At 33.6% G+C, this 25,831-nt stretch overlaps 3 protein-coding genes across 11 annotated transcripts; 2 read left to right on the top strand and 1 right to left on the bottom strand.

Moving 5' to 3' along the window:
- The first annotated feature begins 215 nt into the window (after window positions 1-215).
- LOC110605557 (uncharacterized protein At1g66480) lies at window positions 216-1,622 on the top strand. Its single transcript, XM_021744178.2, has 2 exons — window positions 216-974; window positions 1,368-1,622. Exons 1-2 carry the CDS (start codon window positions 387-389, stop codon window positions 1,428-1,430), a joined length of 651 nt encoding a protein of 216 aa, XP_021599870.1. The 5' UTR covers window positions 216-386; the 3' UTR covers window positions 1,431-1,622.
- A 251-nt stretch (window positions 1,623-1,873) lies between these two features.
- On the bottom strand, window positions 1,874-10,874 carry LOC110605444 (putative 1-phosphatidylinositol-3-phosphate 5-kinase FAB1C). The gene is made up of 11 exons (XM_021744035.2): window positions 9,466-10,874; window positions 8,566-9,360; window positions 8,306-8,459; window positions 7,881-8,225; window positions 6,035-6,784; window positions 5,623-5,954; window positions 5,404-5,530; window positions 5,110-5,274; window positions 3,475-5,010; window positions 3,102-3,368; window positions 1,874-2,461 (listed from the first exon to the last, which is right to left on the bottom strand). The coding sequence occupies exons 1-11, from the start codon at window positions 10,020-10,022 to the stop codon at window positions 2,207-2,209; spliced, it is 5,283 nt and encodes a 1,760-aa protein (XP_021599727.1). The 5' UTR covers window positions 10,023-10,874; the 3' UTR covers window positions 1,874-2,206.
- A 9,358-nt stretch (window positions 10,875-20,232) lies between these two features.
- On the top strand, window positions 20,233-23,799 carry LOC110605378. 9 transcript variants are annotated; one of them, XM_043952761.1, is made up of 6 exons: window positions 20,257-20,323; window positions 20,452-20,529; window positions 21,386-21,643; window positions 21,804-22,477; window positions 22,891-23,011; window positions 23,322-23,799. In XM_043952761.1, the coding sequence occupies exons 4-6, from the start codon at window positions 22,398-22,400 to the stop codon at window positions 23,634-23,636; spliced, it is 516 nt and encodes a 171-aa protein (XP_043808696.1). In that variant the 5' UTR covers window positions 20,257-20,323; window positions 20,452-20,529; window positions 21,386-21,643; window positions 21,804-22,397; the 3' UTR covers window positions 23,637-23,799. The 9 variants fall into 9 exon arrangements, 8 of the variants coding, with proteins under 8 accessions (XP_043808697.1, XP_043808693.1, XP_043808699.1 ...); XM_043952762.1 differs by having other exon boundaries at window positions 20,234-20,323; window positions 20,452-21,982; window positions 22,120-22,477; XM_043952758.1 differs by having other exon boundaries at window positions 20,234-20,323; window positions 20,452-21,643; window positions 21,795-22,477.
- Window positions 23,800-25,831: the final 2,032 nt, after the last annotated feature.

Consider the following 25,831-nt stretch of genomic DNA (forward strand, 5'->3'; position numbering starts at 1 on the left):
TTAAAATTAGTAATAAACCAAAATATATATATAATCAATCACTGTTTATTAAACAAGAAACATCATATAATACGAAAAATGTAAAAAAAGAAAAAGAAAAATTAGCTAATTTGTACAGAAAGCAAAAGCTTACGTACTGAATTATTCTTTTTTTTTTTTTTAAAAAAAAAAAGAATATAATAATAACAATCAATTTTCAAGAATTTTGCCTTCTTTGTTGACTGATGACCCTAAGCAGCGAAGGCTGCCCATATGTTACACCTCTTGCATCCTTTTATATAAGAGTTCTAGAAGAGCATAACCCAACTTGAAATCCTCATTCTTGCCCATTGATTCTTGCTTTTCTCTGTACCATCAAATTAATTAACAGAAGAAGTTCGCCAACCATGGGTAACAGTTTAGGTGGGAAAAAAACCGTAAAGATCATGAAGATAAGCGGCGAAACATTCAAGTTAAAGACGCCGGTGAAGGCGGGCGAGGTGATTAAGAACCATCCAGGTCTTGTTCTTTTAGAATCAGAGGCAGTTAAGCATTATGGGACAAGGGCAAAGCCTCTGGAACCACAACAGGAGTTGGTGCCCAAGAGGCTTTATTTCCTAGTAGAGCTGCCTGAAACATCAGCAGAGAAAAGTACGAGAAGGGTTCGGTCGGAGATTCACATGAGTGCTAAAGACAGGCTCGAGAACCTAATGCTGGCAAGAAGATCAACATCTGATCTGTCTATAATAAACCCTAGTTCGACCAGCAACAGCATTGTTCCCAAGGAGAGCGGTGCAATGAGAGTGAAGATGAGAGTGCCAAAGGCACAAGTAGAGAAGTTGATGGAAGAAAGCAAGGACGAGGCAGAGGCAACTGCTAAGATTATGGATCTTTGCATGGCAAACAAAGGAGGCAAAAGCTCCATTGCTCCACAACAACAAGTGCATTGGACGGGTGGCCATCGCAGAGCAGAGATTGAAAGTGTCAAGACACGTGTAAGTTTTTCTACTGGATATTAATCCTCTAAACATGACATATTTTACTTGGTTTAATTTATTTTTTTTTATTGATCATCGAATTTGAAATTTTGGAATTTTCAAATGCTTGTTGAACGAGGGTTTTCTTGGAAGGTGTGGGGAAGGAAGGGAAAAAGTGGCAAATTCAACGATGTGTAGTTGCTTTTATTTGACCTACTTAAACATCCATGTGTGTTTCAAGTTTCTATTTCACTCAAAGTCAATCGTACTCATCGTTTGTCCATAGTCAATTCTTCACCCAAAAATTGATTTATTCCCATTTAAAATATGAACTTAATATTTTATAATTTATTGTTATTATATTATTATTTTGTGTTCCTACTTAGAAGAAGACTAATTATTCTCTTGCAGAAGCGAGTGAATTTCCGTACGATCAGTGAAGGAGAGATGCAAACAGCGGTGGCTTCTTATTGAGGAAAAAAATAAAGAGAAATGACGAAATCTAATTGCAGATTATAATAAATTAAAAATTAATCTCTCAGCTTCAGCCTATGAATATTCATCCATCTATTTATCAAACGTTCCTTGAGTGTGTCGTTTCTTTTGTTGTACATAGGAGAAAGGAACGTTTAGTTTCTGAGTGAGTGAGGATAAAGTCTGAGACCTGTAACCTTTGACCTTTCACAATGACTATCTACTGTACAATGATGAATTTGGCTTCATTTTTCTTCTTGCAGCTTCTCCAACTTTACTGGGTAACATCTAGCTATCGACGCAACATTAACCCTTAGTGCCCTATCAAAGGGATTAAATTTAATGGTTTATTAAAAATAAATTCATATTTAATTTATTCTCACTTAAAAATTAAAGTCGCAAATGAGTAAATAAACTTCCATCATTATTGTCTTCCACCATAATAACAAGTAAACATTAATTTCATTCATTTCGTAATGGAAGGAAAACATGGGTATCAGTTAAAATTGTCTTCAGACAATCTAGGAGCCTTTCCTTACCCGCAATAGAGTATATTGCGAATAAAATCAGATTAAAAAACCTTCTATTCTTCGAGGTAATTCTTGTACATGTATTAAAAAAGATGTACAAAGACCTCAACGAAGAATTTCTATTTCTATTCCCAAACTGGACTACAATTTTCACTGGGATGGATTGGTCTCCCTTCCCATTTATCTCTAACTATGAACACTATTGCCTTATTATGAACAAATGATTCTTTGGACACCATTGCCTTATTATGAAGACCACTGATCAGGAACTGTGAGAAAATAAGAAGTCATTGCTTTTCGAAATCTCTTCTTGTATTGTTTTGGAGAAATAATAGTTGGGGAAGCATTTTTTGGACCACCAAGTATTCCAGATGCCTTAACCCATGTCTCTAAATGCTTATCCCATGTATATTGCCTCATGAAATCAATGATACCCACAACCAGCTCCTTTCTCTCATTGTCCACTCCAACCAGCAAAGAGTAGTCCATAACATCAACAGACTGGACAACCACAAAGAATATGTGATCAACAAATATAAACAAATATGATGATAAACGGCATCAAAAGAGCTGATAGACAAGAAATCACAATTTCTATGCCTTACATAGTTCAAGAGCTGACATTCCTAGCAATTAAATGCAAAACACATACCCAGTTATATCATAATTTACTTCAACAACAAATGTCAATTTGGTTGCTTCTTATATCATTATTTACTCAATTGAATATGATGTTGGAGACTTTTCTTACCATCTCTCGACATACCGTCGTCTCCCTAGGAAAAAATATATATAATCATACATTTATGGAAATTTTAACATTAAAATGTTTAAAAACACTTGAAAGACCTTCAGTTCAAGCGGCTAAGTTTTTGGTTTGCAGATAATACTAACTGATACCAAATTATCATGAGTGAAAAAAGAGAAAAAGGACTATTGATATAAACCACAGTGAAGTTATTTAGGCTTTTAAAACCTTTTAAGAGTTAAATGTTAACATTCTCCAATTATCAAATGCTAATAAATTTTTTCATTTGCAGTGGAAGGAACAAATATCTAAAACTCTCAAGAAATATGGACAGCTTAGAGGATGAAAACCTGATGTCTGGAACTTTTGTAAGAGACTAAACATAAAACTTACTGCCAAAAAAGATGTATCGTTCCATATAGCTCTCTCCAGGCTTCTCTTTGCCTTGCTTCCAAGAAATATGGGCTCCGTTCGTAGTGTTTCTACCAGGTTTGTGTCTAAAAGTACTTTGTTCTTCCCAGTTGCATCTGGATTATAGCGTGATCGGGCTGAACCCTTGAGATCATAGACCCTTGCAATATTTCTCCTAAAAAACAGATTTTCCATCACCATTAGATCCATTTTCATGTCCCTGCCACCTTTCAAGTGCTTTACAGAAACCTGCAAAAAAATATATTAGAATAACAAGAAAAGTTTACTAGTTAGCACCACTTCCAGTCACAAAACCATGCATGTTAAGCATAAAGCGCAAGGAATGAAGCCTAACCTGATAAACACCAAGAACTTTCGCAAGGCAAGTTGGACTTCCTGAACTAAGAGAATCTGTCAAGTATTTGAAGTATTCTGATGCAAATTCTTCAAAAGAGTCCAGCTCAGTCTTTTTGACTTGTTTTATAATAAATCTCTCATCCAATGACTTGGCAAAATATACATTGCTTTTTCCCCCTTGTGCACTCCATCTATGGCTGCGACTTAATGAACGCAGAAAATCAACTTCATTGGGGCAGCATTTCTTCCGGAGAGAGTCGAAATGCTTAGCAAAATAACAAGTGACAGAGAACTTTACTTTGCCAAGAGCAGTTGAAGAATCATCAGCATAAGTTATTGTTAAATGTGGAGATCTTTTGGAATCCATGAACAGTGTACCAAGGGATGTTGAAGGATCTTCTGACCCATAACTTCCATGATGGATATAATCCATGTCCACAGAACCAAAAGACTGCCAGGCTGAAAATGTGGAAGTTGCAGAATTTTCCTTGCAATGCTCATTCATACTCCAGCTTCCTTCATTCTCATTAGACTTGTCAGCAACCCAATCCTCATATTCCTTGGAACTAAGGGCATGTGATATCATGCTGGCAGGATCATCGTCATACACACCAATAACAATATCATTGTGGCTCCTTTGAGGAAGCAACAACCGAGCTCCTCCAGCCATATTAGATCCAGATGAGACAACTGTGGGTGCAGCACTGGGCATTAAATTCAATTTTTGTGTCTCCAATGACAATTTTGGAGAATAAGTCATCATTGAATTTGAAATAGGATCTCTCACCATCCTCCTGTAATCCCCAGATGCATGGAAAGACTTGAGATTTGACAAATACAATGATGATGGAGGCAATCCTTTCTGGACTCTTTCTCGGACTCTCAAAGCAGAGTCAAAAGAATGACCTCTTATTGGTGCCAGCACCCTTTTAAAAGGAGGATTATCACACACAATTATCTGTCTAACTGACCCGAATTGCAAATCATCTGTCTGGGACACATGAGGAGGTTGAATTTTTGTCAGAAGTTGATCAGTACCTGTCCATGCAGAATCAATTCTATCAGACAGATTGGATGGGCTGGAGGGGATATCATCAAAGGATGTGTTGCCTAAAGTAATTTCCCCATCTGAATGTACTTCCTCCTCACTGTGATGATGATATAAAGCCAACATAGAATCTTCATTGACCAAATGTTGGAAGGACTGGCTATTCTTATTCTGCTCTGACAGAGATTCATTCCCAACAGAATCTGGTGTTTTTGAATAGCCAGGGACATTTTCTACATGACCATAGTCAAGCTTGGAGCCATCACAAGATATATCACCTCTCAACTCTTTCAGCTGTGAATTTGATGTTCCCCCATGTACCACGTTGACAACAAAATGTGTCTTCAAGAGAGAATGCAATGAATAAAGCTGACGATCCCAAACATGTGAATCAATTAGAAGAGCACGTCTCAGGTGATTAAGTTCTAGAATGTCTGAAATTCCCTGAAATTGTGAGTCCTCCACAGCGGCCACTTGTAACTTGCCCTATTTAAAGAGGATCTTATTAGAAGATTCATCATATATATTGCATGCAATAAATTTGTCATACTGATGGATCCAAGAGGAATTCTTATGTGCACTTACAGTGTAATCATTTCTTTCCTTTCTAAGTTGATCTTTCAGCTCCATGATGTGATTCTGTAGTTCAGTCATATCTGACAGCTCATTTCCAAAATACTTACTTTTCTGTTCCATGCTGTCAAGTGCATCAGATATCTTAGCATAGAAGGCTTCTATGTTGCCCAAAAGCTGCATAGGAAAACAAGTTTCAGAAACAGCAATAATCAACTTGAAAACAATGAACGAATTCCTGAATTTCTTCCATTTTAAAAATCTGTCAAATATGATCATGCAATAAGCTTATATTCTCATATGCACCTCAGCTGCCTCTTTTCTTATCCACTCTTGCTGAATATGGACATTGAATTCAAGCACTGATGGGGGCAAATGAATATTGAGTATATCAATGGGGGAATAGCGGAAGAATGCAACCATGTTCCCAAACCTGCAGATGATATTTTCCATTAATTACTGATAACTACACTCAACTGGTAAACAAAGTAAATACTTCATTAATATCAAACCACTAGAATTTACCCATAGAAACGAAGGCAGTCCCTCTGCAATGAATGGCCACAGGGAGCCACACGATTAGCAGTTGCATGGTTTGAAAAGCTCAGCTCCAAAAATTTTCCAAAAGAAAGTCCCCATGCAGCATCTGACATAACCACTCTAGAAGTTGTTGGTGGGACTCCATCTATATGATTACATCTTAGACACCGATGCCACATCCATATCTTACCATCTCTTTCCCCAGGTAGTTTAACTGAGGAAAGGGATCTAACATTGATAGTAAGATTTCCCTGCTGGTGAGTGTAACATAGGACATGTGCTTCAGCTAGCTCCTTACAAGACCTACAGTAGGATGTCTGACAACAAGTCTATTAATATTTGAGCTTGAAATGCATAGTATGGAACAGCACATAAGTGAAAACTGTAAATGAATCACCTGATCAAACAGGTCATCACGCAGATATCTTCCAAGTGGTTTGTCAAAAGATCCATAGAACTTTATGCGCAGGAGACGAGAGCGTTCACATACAGTTCCTTTCACCACACAACGACTTGAAAAAGATACTAATATGCTCTGGTGTGCATCGGCGGTTGAGAAGTATTCACTAGAGACTTTATCTTCATCAATCCCCTCCAGTTTTGTTGATTTGCAAGCCTCCCCAAGCTGCCTTTCCTCTTGAGCAATGGTATCTTGCAATTCTGGTCGTGAAACATTTTTAACATCTGAAGGAGGCATCATAAGCATCTTCTGATCCTCAAATTTACTTGTATCAAGTGAGTCCAATCCCATTTTGGACTCTAAATTATCATGGTATGCATCAGATGGTGCACTTACAAACCTACAATCCTGAGTACTGGCAAATAAAGGAAGAATATTGCTAGTACCAAGGGATATTGATGATTCTAAACCTACAACCTCTGGTTTGAGATACAGAGGCTCCTCATCCCTGGCTAAGGCACTAGCAGTGGCATGGCAATCAGTTGAAGGGATAAGTGAAATGGCACTATCAGTTGTTGTACTCTCTGGTATAGCAAATGATCGTTTAGGTGTCATCTTAGGAAGACTTGCACCCTCATCAGCAAGAAAGGAAGTCTCAAGGGACAAATGATAAGCTGCAAAAACTGCATACTGCACAACACGCTTAACCTTCTTTAGTTCTTCACGGCATGCACCTCTCAGCAGGACCTACAAATCAATGATGTAGTGATCACAGAGAGATACCAAATTCAGAAAGTTCACCATCAAAATTCAAAGATAGAAATGCTCATGAGATTAACAGCAGTAAAATTTCAATGATGAGAAGGGAACGTAGCTTATCTAAAATAGGAGAATCATTACAAGTATCAACAAGCAACATTTACAACATTCTAAACACACATCAAGTTTTCTTCTTTTTTTTTTAATCATAATAAACCAGTAACTTACCATACACATTATGTTCTAGAAACTATATTTAGAATCTACTACCCTATTAACCCACAAAGAACCCATCACCTAAACAAGTTTTTCTCATTTCGCTAGTGAAAATTTTACACATGAGGTAAGCTATTAGGAGAGAATACCAAAAGTGACGTGTAATGAAGAATAATTGGGTGCCTTAAAGATCAATTTGAAGTAAAATGCCAAAACAGCAAATTGCCCATAACTATAGAAGAAGTGTGTGTGAAACTGAAGTACAAGTCAGCGACAAGTGTGATCTCGTATGTTATGAGTTGAAAGACTAACCAAAATAAAGAAACATCTCCAGGTTGCAAAATATAAAGGACTTGGGGCAAACATTAGGTTTGAATGTGGTTGCAATTCTTTATTATCATTACTATGGTTGTTAAATCACCTGCCCTTTCATTGGCACCTAAAACGAAATAAAAACAAAAGAAGCAACTTCACATAAAATTACTTTTACATGGCTAAGATAAGAGTTATATGAGAATATCTTCAACAAAAGGAGAACTGAGAATGTACTATATGTATCTATTACAGATCACTCTATAACATGCTTTACTGGAACACCCTTAAAATAAAAAATAAAAAATAAAAAAATAAAATAAAATTAATGAGCATTGACATAAAATTTAATCAAATATGGACAATATTGACTCTGTGCAAATGGATGCATTATTACACAGTTCAGATGCGTCCAAAAACATAAATAACTGACGTTCCAAAACACCAAAGACAAAATCACACCACAACAAGAACATAAATGAGGAGATATCTGAGTATATGTTTTATAATATCATCCCCTCTAAATTGGATAATGACTTAGAATGTTATACACTACCGTGCATCCTAGACGCCTTGGACATCCTTCAAAAAACATCAATGTTTTAGAAGGCTTTTTGTTGAACTGATTGGCACTCTCATGTTCTTCAGATACTCTCTCTACTCGGAACAGTTCACAGTGCCCCAATCGTGTTGTAGAAATATTGTCAATTGAAGGACTAATAAAAGCACCCATGCATCGAGCTATCCGCTCCAGTAGTGGCCTTTTCACATTGAGCACCAAAGAAATTTCTTTTGCCAATAGATATTCTTGGGCATATGGAGATACACTCTTCTCTACAAGCAGAACATTTGGACGAAGAGCCTCTATTTTTGACATAATCATCTTCAGATGATCATTTTCCTATGCAAAAGGAAAAAAGTTTCAGTTGTCGTCTACCCGAGGGCCAAGAATGAGATCAGCACTCAATTAATGAAAGATACCTGTTGAACCAATGTATTAAAAGATGCCAACTGATTCACAACACTCTGATATTCAAGTGAGCCTCCTAAAAGAAGTAATCTGGGATTTTTGTATTGTGTAGTCATGCGCTTATGCTTTATATTTTTTGTACAAACTACTCCCTTCACAAGGGCGCTGCAAGCATAAAAGAACATGAAAGTTAAAATTTATGACATAAAATTGAGAAGAAAATTATTTGACAATGGCATGGGGCACATGCAAGAGGTTATGCAAATTATACCTATCCCTTGGATGTCCTGATGCTATACATTTAACCTTTACATAATTACCAGGATCCATACTGCCTCCTCTGCTAGTATCCGGTTTCACAAAATTTGCAGCTTGCCATGCTATTGCTGTGACTATGTCAAGCCAGTCCTTACCACCATCTGCTTTGCTGACTTCGATACCATCCCCATGTAGAAGCTGGGACACAAGAGCCCTAAAATGCCCTTGTATCACAGCTCTGATAGGCTCCTTGTTACCCTCATTCTGTTTCTCCTTTGATGGAAACATATTAGAGAGGCTACTGGTGGATGAGAACAATGCACCTGATTCCCCAATATCATCATCGTCATCATCATATGTGAAGAAACTACTCTCTGCCTCATCATTTTCATCCTCAGGAGGTGGAGGAAACCAGATACAACCATTACTTTCAAAATCCAATGGTTTTCTAGACTTGTCACATTGTTTTGGCAGAAATGACAGATTAGAGTAATCATCAGTATTTTTGAAATCCCCAATCCCTTTGTCAGGCCTGCTTAAAATAGCCACAGCTTCTTGATCAAAGGAACCATCAAATTGAGAGAACGAGCTTCCCTCTTGCTCCTGCTGTACAGGACGCCAAACTCGGTGGGAATTAAAATCAATCCTAGAAGGGCTGCCTAAAGGACTTGATCCTACTGACTTACAACTGTAGAACTCAAGTCTAGCACTAATACTACTTGCATCTATATCTGATACATCATGACAATATTCACTTGATGGGCTGTAAAAGTGCTTCTCTGAATCTTCTGCTTCTTCTTCATCACTCCTACATTAGTAAATATAGGCATAAGATACATGAAGATAAGAACGAAAAAAAACAATAAGCTATGAGTACCCATATATTAACATGATAATCTAGAGAGATGTTTACCTGCTAGGAGAGTTTCGATGAGACAACAGAGATGGGTGAGCACTAAATGAGGTCATACTCCTGGTGGTTACTGCAAGGGGAGAATAAACACTATCCCTTGATTCAAGATAGGGAGAAAGGTTATCACTCCGGATTGATTCACCACTAAAAGAAGGAGATGGAGGCTCAGGGCTCTCTCGGGGAGACTCTGAGGGATGCACTTTTTCACTATTCTTCCTCCCACCTTCATGTTTCACATGAAGCCCAATACAGAACTTGCAGGACTTGATACTATCCCTGAAATCACCATTGCTTTTCACATCACTGGATTCAATAACAGCTGGAGCTTCATAGGCCCGAGCACATTTGATGCACAGCCACCTACCGCAACTTAGACAGTGGTGTCCACTGGAAAGGCCAGTGAAGCTTGTATCACACTCGCAACACATTCTGAGACTGCTATAGCCTATCTGAAACTCACCAGGTAAAGAAGATGGTGATAGACCGTTTGTTCCCCACGAAATCCAAGACTTAACCTTGTCTAGTAGATCTGTTAGTGAAGTATCAGGTATTCCCATAGAATGCAGAAAACCCCAACAAGAATTATAACCCAGTATAAACCCCAATTTATTCTTCCTCTTCTTCTTCTTGTAAATTGAGTTTGAGTATGATAAAAAGAATACAAACAGCAAAAATCCAACAACAACAGTTGACAAATTGATCAGATATTCTGGTATAGTGAAAGGGATAATAGATTGGTAAAATGGGAACCCACAATAAAAGGGGTGGGTGATCAAGGGCTGTATTTTTTTTTTTTGGTGGGTTTAGTGTATTGATGAGACTTAATGTAAGAAAGGGAAAGAAAATCCTCCAAAAATTGCAAAATATATTCTCGGAGGAAAGCCCTGGAACTAAATAGATTCAAATGATACCGCAAATCTAGCACTATTTACACCTAAATCTATTTCAATAAAGTCACAAGATTATCCAACGACAACAAAGCAATAGAGTTCAAAGAAGAAAAAAAAAAAAAAAAAAAACGAAAAAAGAAAGAAAGAAAACCCTCCCTAAAATCTAACCAGTCCCCGAATCATCAAGAATGCATAACCAGATCGACAGAATCATACGAGGAAGAAAGAAAAGTAAAAAAGAAGTAAAGATAGGATTAAATACGAGGGAAAATGAGGAGAAATACGGAGAGGGTTCCCTTTCGTCCGGAATTTGCACGCATCTCTAAATCTCTTCTCTTCTTCTGCACTCCTTCTTCCTCTTCTTCTTCTTCTAATTCTACTATAACTATTCCCTCCACCATCTTTGCCGGTTTCTTTACTTTCATTTCTAATTCTCTCTTCTTTTATTAATATTAATATTTTATGATCTTTCTCTTCTTCACACAGTCCTTGTCTTCCATTTGGATTAGGGTTTTTATTCTCTCTCTTCATTCATTGGCTGCTTTTTATTATTTTTTTTATTGAGAGAATGGCTTCTTTTATTAATTATAATAATAAAGTTATTATTTTATAATTTTTTAAAGTTTTCTTTAATTCTGTTTGCTGTGTAAGCATCCTCTGTTCATTGGTCAGCTATCTCTGTAATAAATGCTTTAATTTTTTTTATTAACCTTTCTATTTTTTTTTTTTTTTGGATTAGGTAATGGATTTTGTTTTCACGTGTGGGATAATATTAATAAATACAAATATAATTATTTAAAGTAAAAAATTTATAAAAAAAAATTGCTCATCTCTAATGATTAAACTTCATTTTTGTTCTTGTTAATTAAATTAATTATGTTCAGATTGTAATTTTAGTAAAAATTGTTTAGTTAATTTTAGTAAAAATCTTAAAAAATCTCTATAAATTTCAAATTTAATTAAAAAATAATTACACATTGATTGTTAATTAAATATTTTGTGATCCTCATTAAATAATTATAATTATTATTAATAATTAATTTTAAATAACAATTTAATGTTTTTAAAAAAATATAATTATTATTTATAAATAAATATTTTTTAAAAATATTTTATTTTTTAATAGATTAAGAGCTGCGGATGGATAATCCCATAATTACCAAAAAGAAAACAAGCATTTTATGATGAGCGTGTCATTCACGCTCCGTTGACAACTTCTAGATATAGAACTTAGGGGTGGGTCCGGCACTCTCCACACTCTAGACCGTTCCTCTGCTTTTTCATCTTTTTCCCCTTGGAGAATATTCAATCAAATGATTAATACCATTTCAATATCTTTTTTAAAAATGATAATATATAATTAATTCAGATAATAAATAAAATTGCTTAATGTAATTCACCATATATCTATTAAGAAATTTTTATTTAGTTTATTTTTAATTTTACCTAAATTAATTTTAATTTCAATTTATATTTTATTAATTTAATTATTTCACAATTTAATTTAATATTATGAAGATCAATTTCTACATTAACTTTAAATTAATTTAGACCACTTATATGTATTTTTTAAAAAAATATTTAAAATCAAATTATAATAAATTAATATTCACTAACAGAAAGATTAAAGAATTTAATTTTATAAACTATAAAATATTTTAATAGAATTGTTTTGAAATAGAAAAGAGTTAATAAAATTTCTAAAATTTTAATAATTTAATAATAATTTTTCATTTTTCATATGTAATAAATTAATTAATAACAGGAGGAAAAAGGAGGGATGAGGTGTAGAATAGAAAAACAGGTAAGGAGGTTTGATGGCAATGATGGGAAATTTGGTTTGGTGAGAAGACGTCTGCAAAAGCAAAGGTGAGTGTGCAGCCAATGAAGAACCGAAAGTGGGAGCTTTTCCTTCTCCAAATGCTTTTTTCTCCTTGACTTTTTCTTGGCCATGGAAAATAATAATAAAATTATTATTATTTCCCAATTCTCTAATTGTGTGTCTCAATTTCTTTTCCCTTATTTTCTTGGATTATGACCAAATTGAAATCAGAAAAAGTTTCTCAAATCATGAAGCATAAGATAAGAGAGACACCCAAATCAAAAAGAAAATCACATCATTGCTGGCCAACTACAGTCACAAAGGGGATGAGAGTAGTAGGATGAGCCGCCGACCTCAATACACAAATTCCCATCATCATCATCATCAATGACTCATCTCCATGTGAGAAGGTTTTGTTTTGTTGAATTGCTTTTGGATGGTTTTTCAAGAATCAATGGCCTCTCTCTCTTTTTTTCTTTTTTCTTATTATATGATAATTAAATTAATTAACTCTTGTCAAATTTAGGGTACAAGTGACCCCACTAAAACCATTAAAATATAAGACTACCCATTTGTTCCATTTTATAAATTCAATTGAAAAAAAATAAAATTAAAAAATTAATTAATAATTATGAGGTAAACAGTAAATTTAAGATAAAAATAATTTGTCTCTCGAGAATCTTAGTCATGCCTATAGTCAAATTCGTCATTAATGTAATGAAGGAAACTCAGATGTCTAAGGCTTGGACAAAATACAGCCCATCTGAGATTCCTGTGCCTAGTGAATTGGAAACTTGTTTAACCATGATGTTATATTGAGTCAGCATCCACTTTTTTTATCTAAAAATAATTACCCATTAAACCAAATTAAAAAAAAAAAAAAAAAAAAAAAAGATGTTTATCAGTAATGGGTTTGTTTCAACGTATCTCTCAATGGTACGAAGGAATGCTAAAAGTTCAAGAAATGTTTGTTATTTTTTTTATAAATAATTTGATATTTAAAATTTACTGACGCAATTAATTAAAATTTGATTCAGAATATTCTTCTCAAATTTTAAGTTTTTTTAAATTTAAAATCTTCGTATTAAGAGATTCAAATTTAATCATTCATTCATAAAAAATAAATTAAAATTTTTTTATGAATTTTGGCATATGATATAATACACATGGAATAAACTTTATCCATTTAGCTTCATCAATTGTGTAATCAGTTTTTTGATTTTCAGCTGGTAAATATCTCCATCAAGTATACACAAGGAATAAACTCTATCCATTTAGCTTCATCAATTGTCTAATCAGTTTTTTGATTTTCAGCATGAATCAGCTGATAAATATCTCCGTCAAGGTATGAATTTTACTAAAGCAAAAGTTTTTTTTTCTTAAATAACAAGGCTTTATGTTTTGAAAGTTTGATAATTTAATTTTTTTGCCTTGGCTTACTAATGACGCTAGATTTATGTAATCGGTCGGTTTGATTTCTAATTGAACTGAATCGAACTGAAAAAACCGATAACAAAATTATAAAAATTTTAAAAATTAAAAAATTAAGGGTAAACTGTAATTTAGTCCATCTGATTTAGTGAAATACAACTTTTTGTCCCTCTGTTTTAAAAAATCTTCAATTTAGTTACTGTGATTTTTAAAAACTATGCTATTAGTCCCTCCCGTTAAATTTTCAGTTAAATCACCGTTAATTTTAGTTAAAAAGACTAAAATATCCCCTCCTCCTCCTCTGGAAGTGTTAAAAGGTGAAAACATGTCTTGAGATGACAACGATCTTTACTGCTGCAAGAGATGCTTTTGTTCACGCCAAATTTGAGGTACATATACTTGGTAACTTACAAAATAGCAGGATCACTTAGGATAGATTTGTTTGCTTAGAGCAGTATTAATTATAGGAAGCATTTCCTTATGTTAAAGAAAAATGTTTGGCTTCATAGAAAATGATATTTCTCCTTTAGATTAGATGCAGAAACCTGAGCCCATGGACGTAGACTCAAAACTAAAATCTATTCATATTGATTTTCCCTATTTTCTGGAGTCATAATCTTATCCATAAGAGTAATTTGCATGAGTTACTAATTAACAATCTATAAGAGTATTTTTTCTTTCCCCTTTTTTTTCTGTATGGACATTTTTAGCAGGAGATGGATTATGGGTTTGAATTGCTAGCCTTCTAAACCAGGGTGTTCAACCTCGATTATATCGTATCATGCGTGTTTTAAACTCACTAATTTACACGTATCCACCATATTTTTGTGGGTTCTAGCTTTCATGCTTCAAGATGGTGATTATGCAGGCACAGACAACAAGTGGAGATTCAGCAATAGAGTCTGCAACAACACAAGTACTGGTTGTTCCACATTCTAATGACTCAGACTGGACTCGTTATGAAGGAAAATGGATTTCGAAAGCGGAAGCTGAAAAGAAAGAAGAAGAAGAAGAAGGAGGAGGAGATCGGAAAAGAGAAGAAGAAGAAGAAGAAGAAGAAGAAGAAGAAGAAGAAGAAGAAGAAGAAGAAGAAGAAGAAGAAGAAGAAGAAGAAGAAGAAGAAGAAGAAGAAGAAGAAGAAGAAGAAGAAGAAGAAGAGGAAGAGAAAGGAGAGAGAATGGGTATTTTAGTCTTTTTAACTAAAATTAACGGTGATTTAACTGAAAATCTAACAGGAGGAACTAATGACATAGTTTTTAAAAATCACAGTGACTAAATTGAAGATTTTTTAAAACAGAGAGACGAAAGGTTGCATTTCACTAAATCAGAGGGACTAAATTACAGTTTACCCAAAAATTAATTACTCCAAATCGAAATTTATAATTTTTTTTAACAACAATAAGTAGCTCCTAAAGCAAAAATTGAAATTACAAGTTTCTTAAACTTAATCAAGCATACAATAGATTATCTCAAAATATCAAATCAATAATTCACAAAATTGCAGCAAAAGATTATACGAATCTCTGGTGTAAACAAACTTGAGTATCATCGTGGTCTCCCCTTTGAGGAATCCAAATTCCTTTGCTGGTACTGTTGTTGATGAAAGGGGTCAAAGTAAAGCACTCCTCCACTCCAATAGATGAGATCATTGAAAGAGAATAGACGGTCGCCGGGAAAGAGATTCGACAGCGATACTCAGCAAATCGATAGGGAGGGAAGGAAAGAGATTGATAGGGAGCGGTTCGTTCAGCAGATCGATGGGAAAAAGGTTGATGATCGATGAGAAAGAGGTTGACGGTCAATGGAAAAGAGATTGACGATCGACGGAAAAGAGATTGACAATCGACAGGAAGAATATTGATGGATTCGACTATTCGTTAGGGATTTTAATTTTTAGCAAGTGTGAATAGGGGGTTCGGGGGGAATGGGGAGAAGGAGAACGTCTGATTCTTAAAGGCTAAAAGTAGAGAAGGGCCAAAGGGGAGGGCTTGGGCTGCTGGGTTGAATCCGAGAGGTGGAGGGCTTAGACTTGAACTTAGACTTAGCTAATAAAATCGGTTATTTCAGTTTGATCGATTATTTAACACATTTAAATCAAACTAAACTGAAAATCGAATAATTTTAAAAATATTAACCAAATCGATAAATCAAAATCGATCAATTCGATTCAATTTTTTAATTTAAATTAAAATATGCTCTCCCTCCGTTACACATCAAAAGAGGTTAATATGACATTAGCACCACCAACTTTTTTCTAAACCTACCATTCACCAAAAGTTTGAATACAAATAAATTTACTTTGCATAATCATGAGTAACGCATTTACATAATTTAAATAATTAATTGATGTGAATCTCACCACATACAATACATAAGATTCATGACAATTAACAATATACAATTGACTGTGGAGATATTATTTAATATATATTTATTTTTTATCTTAATTATTTAGACACCCGTGATGTTTTAGACATTATAAAATTGTTACACGGAAGCAAAAATGCGTGGTACTTTGTCTGAAGTAGTACAATTTCTTGCCTATTGTGTTATATTCTGTAGCTGTTTATTTATAACGTAGAATAAAAAATCAATATGAAATAAAATTAAATCAGATTCATTATGATTAATTTAATTGATAAGAAGATTTAAAGAGTAATAAAATTATTGAATATAATAAATTAATATTAAAAATCTGCTATTAAAACGTGTGAGAGAGGGGAATAAAACAGCTGGAAGATCCCGTCACGGACCTCATCAGAAAGTCAAAGAATCAAATAGTTCCCCAACTACTGTACGGCAAAACTCACCACTTCCCTTCTCAAGTCCCATCCATGCCACGGTCGCACTACCTTGCACGAAAGTCTTGACCCGATGGGAAATACATTTAGCTGGAAGATTAAGTTTATCCATACACTAAATTTTAATTTTTAATCTAAATTTAAATTTAAATTATTATTAAAATATCAAATAAAATTATTATTTATTATTATTTTAAAATACAAATTATATTTCATTTAATATATTTAATTTTATTTAATATTTTAATAATAATTTAAATTTAATTTTAAATTAAAAAAGAGATTATTACTATTGAAATTAAGGATGACTATGATTAAATATTTTTATTTGAATTTTAATATAACATATTTTGATAGTATATAATCGATTTAAAATAAATTTAATTTTAAAATTTATTTGTGATGGTGTACCGATAGTACGTATATTTAAATAAATTTAAAAAAATTTATATTTTATTTTTTTAATTTTCATTTTTTTTTAAATTTATTCATGGTTAAGATTGAATTCGAATTTATATCAATTCCTTAAACTTATTTATAACAGTAAACAATGTAATGGATAAGTTATTTGCCCATCTACTGGCTTTCTTTATATTGGTCCTCTAGGAAATACTAATAAAAGAAAGAAACATAGAGAGAAAGCCCAACTTTATTTTCAATTGGTAAACTTGGTCCAACCAAAGCCAAAGCCCAAATTGAAGTCCATCTCATAATCACAGCTGAATGATTTTAATTTTTGACCAAATGCAAGAATTCAAAGTCAGCTTATCAAATATTAGGGTTTGAAACAGCTGATTTTCAACATAAATATATTTAATTTGGTAGCTATCTCTCTAATACAATTAGCACTAACTTCTTGACTTTTTTTCAGATCGTGTCTGCTATAAGTTAAAACTAATAACTTAATCCAATTTGCTAATGTGCCAAGTGAAAATTATAGGACAATTTAAAATTTTTACTTTCTTTCAGCATTTCAATTCAACCGCCATCTGAGTCTTCCCTCTCTCTCTTCCAATTATATAGCTACTGCTTTATCATTTACAACACCAACAGAACTTCCACATCTTGACATTTATGGAGAGATTTCATCTTCTTCTTCTTCTAGTTTTCACAGTGGCTTCCATGGGAGTTTCTGCTAGGCCTTTGAAGGTTGCAGAGCTGAGTTTCTTGCTCGAAAACCGCCTTCCACGAGGGCCAGTGCCGCCTTCAGGATCGTCTCATTGCCATAACAAGTTCAGCCAAAGCCATACACTTTATACCGCCGATTATGTGATATGCCCATAATATGTATAGGATTTTTTATATATATATATATATAGTTTTTTTGGAAAGAAATCTCATAAGAGAATTCAATCAAATCTTCTTCTCTGTACTTCATTATTTATTTTTATCTAATAAAATTTTAGATAAATATAATTAGTGGAGAGTCAATTATATATATTGGAAATATTAATTTACCAACCTACCACTATATAATAACCCTACCAAAAAAAATATTTAATTCAATATCATGTAACGTCTAATCTTATTTTTTACTTTAAGTTTTCAAAAATAGTTGGTAAGAAGAACCAACCAAAACATTAATTTAGTATTTTTTTTTCCTTAAAAAATGTAAACTAAATATTGAAAAGTCTAATTTCATAATAAAAATTCAATGGCTTTGTACGAGATGGGTACTCACTAAATCTTCAATCACTTCTTAAGAGCTGATATGTATGGATGAAAAAGAAAAATCAATTAGGTAAGTGGATAATATTTTGTTATCTTGGTTTAGGATTAAAAGGATAATTCTCATTTCAGTGTCATGAAACAATTATTGAGACAATTTCCAATCACCACCACCTCTATATACAGCCAACCAGCCAAATGCCAACCATATATTAAAAGTGGCTCACTACATCAACTGTTTTTGACAAATGCAGACATTTTGACTTTTCAGTGTGTATTCGTAGGAAGAGATATGTCTCATATTTGAATAATTGAGGTTTATCTTTTATTACCATATTTCCTTATTGAAATAAAATAAAAAAATTTGATTGCCGACTGTTACTGAAACGAACCATCAGTGATGGGATTCGTACAAAAGTGTACAATTGTGGGTGGGACACAACAATAATTTTTTTTTTTTTTTGTGAATCTTAGATTCTTGGACGTCCACAGCATTTTTTTTTTTCTTTTGAAAAAGGAAAATAAATGAAGGGACCAAAGTGTTGTTGGTTGGATGAATGAAAAGGAAAGGTAAGTAGGTTGAGTTTATGGTTTGGTTTTTGCCAATGAAATTTCCGTGAAAAGGGGTAGGTGCTGCCTACGGTTCACATAATTCATATTCCTAAAGTTGTGGACCTTGTTTTTCTACCTATTATTAATAAACAAGCTACTGTATTTCTCCACTTATCTAATAAAATCTCTTAGATATGAAATTTTATGAAATTCATTCATTAATTAAAGATTACTCATTTTTTTAATTTCTTCTTTTATGAGAGGGAACAATGTACATATAACTTTATAAAAAAAAAAAAAAAAAACTGGAGAGAAAGCGAGGTAGCTGAGTTGAATTTTCCTGTGATTTCTTGCAAATAGAAAGACAGGTACGGTTGGAGCTTTCTGGTTTCTGAGATGGAGACCCAACGCAGCGTTAAAAGCGGAGGGAGGGATATTAGGTAGTTTTGGGGTTTCTGGAGGTTGATGGTCCACAATTCATGTATTCCCCACACTCTTTCAACTAGCCGTCCCAACCTAAATATATAGGAAACTTTAAATATTTTGCAGACTCTTTCAACTTACTATTTTTTAAAGTAATAAGTTGTAATGGAAAATTCAACACTCACTATAAGTTAAAATGTGATAAATTTTTAAAGTTTTAAAATTCTTCAAAACCATTTTATAAAATTATATTTCACCTTTAAAAACGAATTTTCTTCCGTTGTTATTAGGAAAGTTTCTTTCAATCCACCACAAATTTATTCCTTAATCAATCCACTTGATTAATCGATTGATTTAGTGATTTGTAAAAATAACATGGCAACAGTAAATTTGATATGATGTTATGATATTTAAATAGGATTTATAATAATTATGTAAGTTTAATCGGAGAGGAGTGAGTTTTTCTTTTTTTATTCCTTCCCTTTTATTTGCTAATGGTACTTAACAGACTTTCTGTTATAATGTCATTTGTCTTTATTCCGCAAGTTTATACGTACGAAAAGTGTTCCCTCCACACTAAATAACCATTTAATTTTTTTTAGTATACGTGCAGACGGAGCTACGAAGTGACTAAATCTAATGTCCTTCTACTGTCACGTCACAGACTGGATTCGTTCTTATGAAATTCAAACCTGTAGATGGCCCGATTTATTTCTTGAATCTAAATTAAGTTTATGAAACCCGAACCCGCAAATGGCCCAACTTATTTTTTGAATCTGAATTAAGTTTGAAGGTGTTAAATTGGTCTAATGAAACGGATTTTTAAGAGTTTGAAGTCAGTTTTATCTTTTTAAGATTCGGTTCAATTTGAAATGCACGAAACTCGCGGTTATAATGATATATATATATATATATATATATATAATAAAAAATATGAAATACAAATACATTTGAGTGGATGAACAGTCGATCTTTACTCTTTTAATATGAAATATATATATATTACTCTTTTAATATAGGCTCTCTTCACAAACCATGCCTCACCGGTTGGTCAAACATTTCCCACGTGTCAAACTAGCAGATATACACGAACAACAAAATATCCACACATTTCAACCCCCTCTATCCTTCGATAATAATTAAAAAATACCCTCTGTCATTTTTTTTTTCAACTTTTTCTTTTTAACCTCAACCTCTATAAAACTCCAAGCCCTCATTGCACAACACACACATCAAAACGAGACGGGGCTTCCGTCCAAAATCCATGCCAGGTACTTCTTCCGTTCTCCGCCGCCTTCAGCTTTGTAGCATTTTCTCGCCAGCTTTATGATTCTTTGTGTGTTTTTAAGGGGGATATGATTATGGGCTTTTAACCTCTATTTGTTTTTGGTTATTTCAGGTGGATGAGAACCCTTTTCTTTTTCTTTTTATCCTAATTTAAACAAACTATCAATCACATGATATGTTCATCATCCGGGTGAGTGGTTTTCCTTGCTATGCTTGTCAAGTGAGCAGTCCTTTGCAAGCAAGTCTTGTTTTCGTTGTCTGTTCGACCTTGTTCAAAAACATACATGTTTAGAACTATCAAAACTCTAATTTAGATTGTGTTTAACATCAATGATTACGATGTAATGAAAATAACATCAAGATCTCAAACCATAAGCTCTTAGTTTTTGTGCCTCCTCCATCGATATTCCATGCATATATATATATGCACCAAAACCCATGTATCTTATGAGGAATAAGTTAGGTAGTTTTGTGATTTCTATATAAACTTTTGTTTCTTGCAGGTGTACTGAAATAATAAAATTACTGTAGGAAGGAAAGGCAATACTGATTAAGCGTTTTGACATATAATAACTTAGATTTGCATGTCTGTGATGAAATATATATTAGTTAAGTACCAAATTTTATAGATAGTGTAGAGGAAGAACCATTTATCTCTGAAAATTCTTAATGGATTTCCTAGAAGGCTATAACTTGTTAGCTAGATGAAATATATACTAAGTTCGAGGAGCCTCAGAGAGCTTCATTAGTATGTTTGCTGAAGCTGTGAAAGTAGATTTGAAGTTGGGATCAAGTAAATGCAATAAGAAAAATTCTATTCTTTGGAGTAGCTAATGGAGATTGTTTCTTATGATCTCATCAAGGCCCGGTATATCCTCTGTAGAAGTTTTCCTTTACATGAGAGAACTTAAAAAGAGTCCATTGCACAATAAATGCCTTGGACAGTACAATCATGATTCATGATCCATGGCCGTAGCGTAAAAGGAACTGAAACAGTTTAGATATACTTGATACGAAGTTCAATTAATCACGTCATCTTCTTTTAGTTTTCACATGAAGAAGAGAAGAAGAAGAAGAAGACATTTTTATTTTCTTATCAATTTGGTAAAGCTTGCACCGGTCCTTCCTTCTGGCGCCGGTGAGGAGTTTCATAACTTGACCATATTTTTACACCAAACGCACTTAGGGCCATAACCCTTCTTTCTTTCTTTTTTTTTTTTTCCGCGCGGAGCATCGTTGACGAGTAGCCAAGTACGAAATGAAGGGTCTCTTCACTGTCGCAGTGTAGTGGATGTAGAAAAAAGGTACCTTATTAAAAAAATATATTCATTAAAATGTATAAGAAAGTGATTTAAAATTAAATTAACATGCTTTAATTATAAACAATTTTAATACTTTTTTCTGATAATAGATAATGTAAACATAGAAAGGGTAGTTCTAATAAAAGTTTTGAAGGTCGAACAGGCAGCGAATGCGAGATATTAAGCAAAGGACTACTAATTTGACAAGGCCTTTGCATGGAATTCAACACCTAAATGTCTGCATATACATCCAATTCATTGCCAGAAGAAGCGTCCTTTGTCGCCTGTGAAATTTTATCAACATGGGACATAAGAACAAAAGTATGTTTGGATGACTTTCAGGTAAGTTATGAAATTCTGTCTTTTCCTTTTTCTTTCCTTTTCTTGAATACTTGCAAGTTTCCAGTCATCATTTTGGGTTGATTGCCATTAATTCCATGCATGATTTTCGGTGGCTCGGCTTCTTCTCACGCCACAAGTCCCAATTAACATGTCAAGATGAAATTCATTAAAAAGAAATATCGGTCCAAGCCCGGCCCTTCGTAGCCCAAATTCGATCTCTGAAGTCCAAATTATTTGTGGGTTCTGTCGATGTGATCTCTCCAAGCCAAACCCACCAAGGAAAATCAACGGTGGATATGATATTTCTAGTGCTCCTCCATCCTTTCGCCACGTTTCGTAAGGTGCTCTTTGTTTCTAATCCGAGTGCAAGAAACTCAGCTCAGGTGCTTTTTCCAGCGATTTCGGCAGTAATTCAATGGCATTCTCAAATTCGAAGGTCTTAGGGAACCCACTTCACTACATAACTGCAGAAAGAAGCTTACCAGCCATCAAGCGGTCTGTGATTCAGGTTATTTTGTTTTCACTTCGAAACCCATCTCTAGAGATAGAATATGCCATATTTGCATTGCTCAGGTTGTTTTTGTTTTGGGTGTTCAAAATATTTGGATTGCTTAAGTTGATTACCTTTTGGCTGTAAATACTTGTTGATTGAAGACCTTTTACCTCCAGTTTGATCGGTTGTTGGAACGTGTATTCTATGTTTGATATATGTTCTGAGTAAGGAGTTGTATTCCATTTGATTGCAAGACTTATGAAATGTGATCTTGTCAAGATTCAGTACCCTTTTCCTCTTATGTGGTTTACTTGTCTTCTTTATGAGAATCATAATACCTTTGAGCTGCATTCATGGAAGTAAACTTGCCTAATTTAGATTATAATTGTCAAGAAAAAAAATATGGATATTGTAGACTTGCAGTGGACTGTGTTGTGCATACCGATCAACTTATGCTAGTCTCAAGCCTGTGTTGGATGCTGGATATATATGGAAATTTATTGCTCGCACCCGGTGTATCTGCACCCAGCTCTAGTGTATGTGCCCAGCCAATTAAAATAAATACCTTATATATATATGAGCATAATGTAAACGGGTTTTATTTGATTTTGACTAAAATAATATTATCAACTTTTGGTTGTTACTTACAAGGGAAGTTCATGCTAGATAGATTAGGTCTAGGTAATCCTTTCTCCATTTGCAGACCAGAAAGATTAGTGGCATTAATCATTTTTAGAGTTGGGGGTGGGGAGGGGGGGAGAAAAGAAAGAAAGTAGCTGATACTTTCAGATTCACTTGCTGATGTGGTGTTACAAGGCTTATTTCCTTGTTTTGCCTGTGTTGTAGGTGGTAAGATTGAAAGAGGATAAATTGCAGGCACCAAAAACGCTTAATGTTTCACGGAGAGATGCATTGCTATGTGTTACAGCTGAAGCTTTAGGTGGATTCACCATTCTTTCTGCTGTAGAACCAGCCGAAGCTCGTGTTGGGAGAGTTGAGATGAAGAAAAAGATAATGCAGAAGCTCGAAAAGCTCAGGGAAGAGAATGCTGGGATATCGAAGACAAAAACTGAGCAGACGACTAATACTCGATCCCCTACTAAAGAGAAAATCCTTCCAAATCCACAAGAAGGACCTATTATTGAAGCCATCATTCCTTGATGATTGATGAAGGCAGCAGGCGGTAACTGTCTTGAAATGAAATGTTTGATGTTGACTGTAGAATTTCTTCAAATTACAAGTTGTATGTATAAAGATTATAATGAAATTCGTGTGAAACTCATCTTTGATTAATCTGTCATAATGAAATCACTTTGCATATGAAGGTTGGATTTTAGATATCTCTTTGTAATCGATAAAATTTAACAGCTTTTAAAAGGGATTGTAACCAAAGCATAAGCAAATAAGCCATGAAAGACTATTGTGGTTTATTTAGCTAGCAATGTGATTTGAGAATTAATGTGTAGTTCTGAAAAGACAAATCGCGAGGATCCATTTGTGGTGAGCTTTTAGGTGGTTCCCTTGTGTTTTCAGGCGACTCCCGAAGCTTGCCGGTATGCTGTGTTCTTGAGCGGCGATAAATATGTTAGAGGCGCGAGGATCCATTTGCTGACCAACTTGGGTTGATTGTGAGCTTGGTTGTAATGGGCTTTTGTTTCTAGCTGGTTTCTTCGAAGCCATAATTTAGTTTGTTAACCTCATGCCTTGTCCTTCTTGTTGTTAGGCTTAGGCTTTTAATTTTTATAATAATAATAAAAAAACTGGCTTTATTTGAAACCACTCTCTTCCTCCCTACATTTCCCCTTTTGTCCTCCATCACATTCCTATATTATAACACAAACCGCCTTTCCCCTCACTACTAATTGAGGTTGGGAATCTACCCACACTAAGGTCAATTTTGTCCAATCATTCCCTCGCCCAGTTATCATTGCTTCTCAAAAACAAAGCTTGTTTTGGGACACTACAATGTCGTGTTTATATCGCGATGAGTTCTCATCGGCCAATTACAAATCTTCGCTCAACAAGACCGTCCTCGCCGTCCCATCCTTCACATTCACCTTGAGCATTTCCCCCGCGTTGGATTGCAGCACCACTAGAAACATAGCTCTTGCATACGTAAGCAATCCCGTTGACGCTGCATCAGCTAATGTTGCATCCCGATCCACGAGAGAAAATGGATATCATTTGCTACACATTTGCAACGGAGCAGGCGGAAGTACTTGCGTCGGTGTCAGGAAGGAGGGAGAGAAAGAGGCATTTCCGAGTGCGGCGGCGTTGAAGGGAGGGTATGCGGGATAAGAGTGGATAACTGCAAGGATACAATTACTGAATATATCCACAACCATGCCCATAACGCTAAGAGATGAAAAGGAAAAATGAGAGCTTTAAAGTATAAAATAGAGAAAAAAATTACTGCAAATATTTATTAGTTAATTTTTAAATTTTAAAAAATATATTAAAATATTTTTAATATTTTAAAAAACTTAATAATTAATTTTTTTAAATTTTAACAGTTAAATATTATAAAAAAAATTTAAAATATTTATAATAAAAAAATTAATTAGTAAAATTTTTAAAAATTTAAAAAATTAATTAATAAATTTTTTAAATTATAAAAATTAAATATTAAAATATTTAAAGTAAAATTAATAGGTAAATTAAATAATAATTTTTTTTTAAAATGTCACCAACAATTTAATATATTTTTTAAAATTAAAGAATTAGCTAGTTAATTTTTTTATTATTAAAAATAAATAATAACTTTTTAAATTAAATAAAAAATAATTTAATATATTTTTTAAAGTTGAAGAATTAATTGATGCAAGTTTCCTATGTGATCTGCTTATAACTTGATACTCTCGTATTTTTCTCATCTTGAAACCTAAATTTTTCTTTCTATTTTCTATGAAAGAAAATCTACGTCAATTGATTATCAATGAAAAAAAGATGTTATTTCTATTAAGAGTTCTAGAGATATTTCGATTGTCATTTATGATTTATATATGATGATGATGTTTTTTACATACAATCTAATCAATTTTTAGAATATGCAGACGTTTTTTGCAGATTTATGGCGGTAATCCTTAAACAGTTATTGTATTAAATGATTTGATTTCTAATTACAAGCTGGATATTTTATTTTTTATGGAAATAAAAACTTTTAGTTCTCGTATGAAATTTTTTCGTAATTTTTTACATGTTTGATAATTGCTTCTCAATTAATAGATAAGGATTGGGAAGAGACATTTCGTTAATGTGGAAGAGTCATTAGTCTATTTCTGTAGTTGACTTTTCTTCAAATTTTATTGATTCGGTTGTTTCGGAAGGTAATGTTCAATAGATGTTTACTAGTTATT

The sequence above is a fragment of the Manihot esculenta genome, chromosome 17, assembly GCF_001659605.2.
Source record: "Manihot esculenta cultivar AM560-2 chromosome 17, M.esculenta_v8, whole genome shotgun sequence".
Lineage (NCBI taxonomy): Eukaryota > Viridiplantae > Streptophyta > Magnoliopsida > Malpighiales > Euphorbiaceae > Manihot > Manihot esculenta.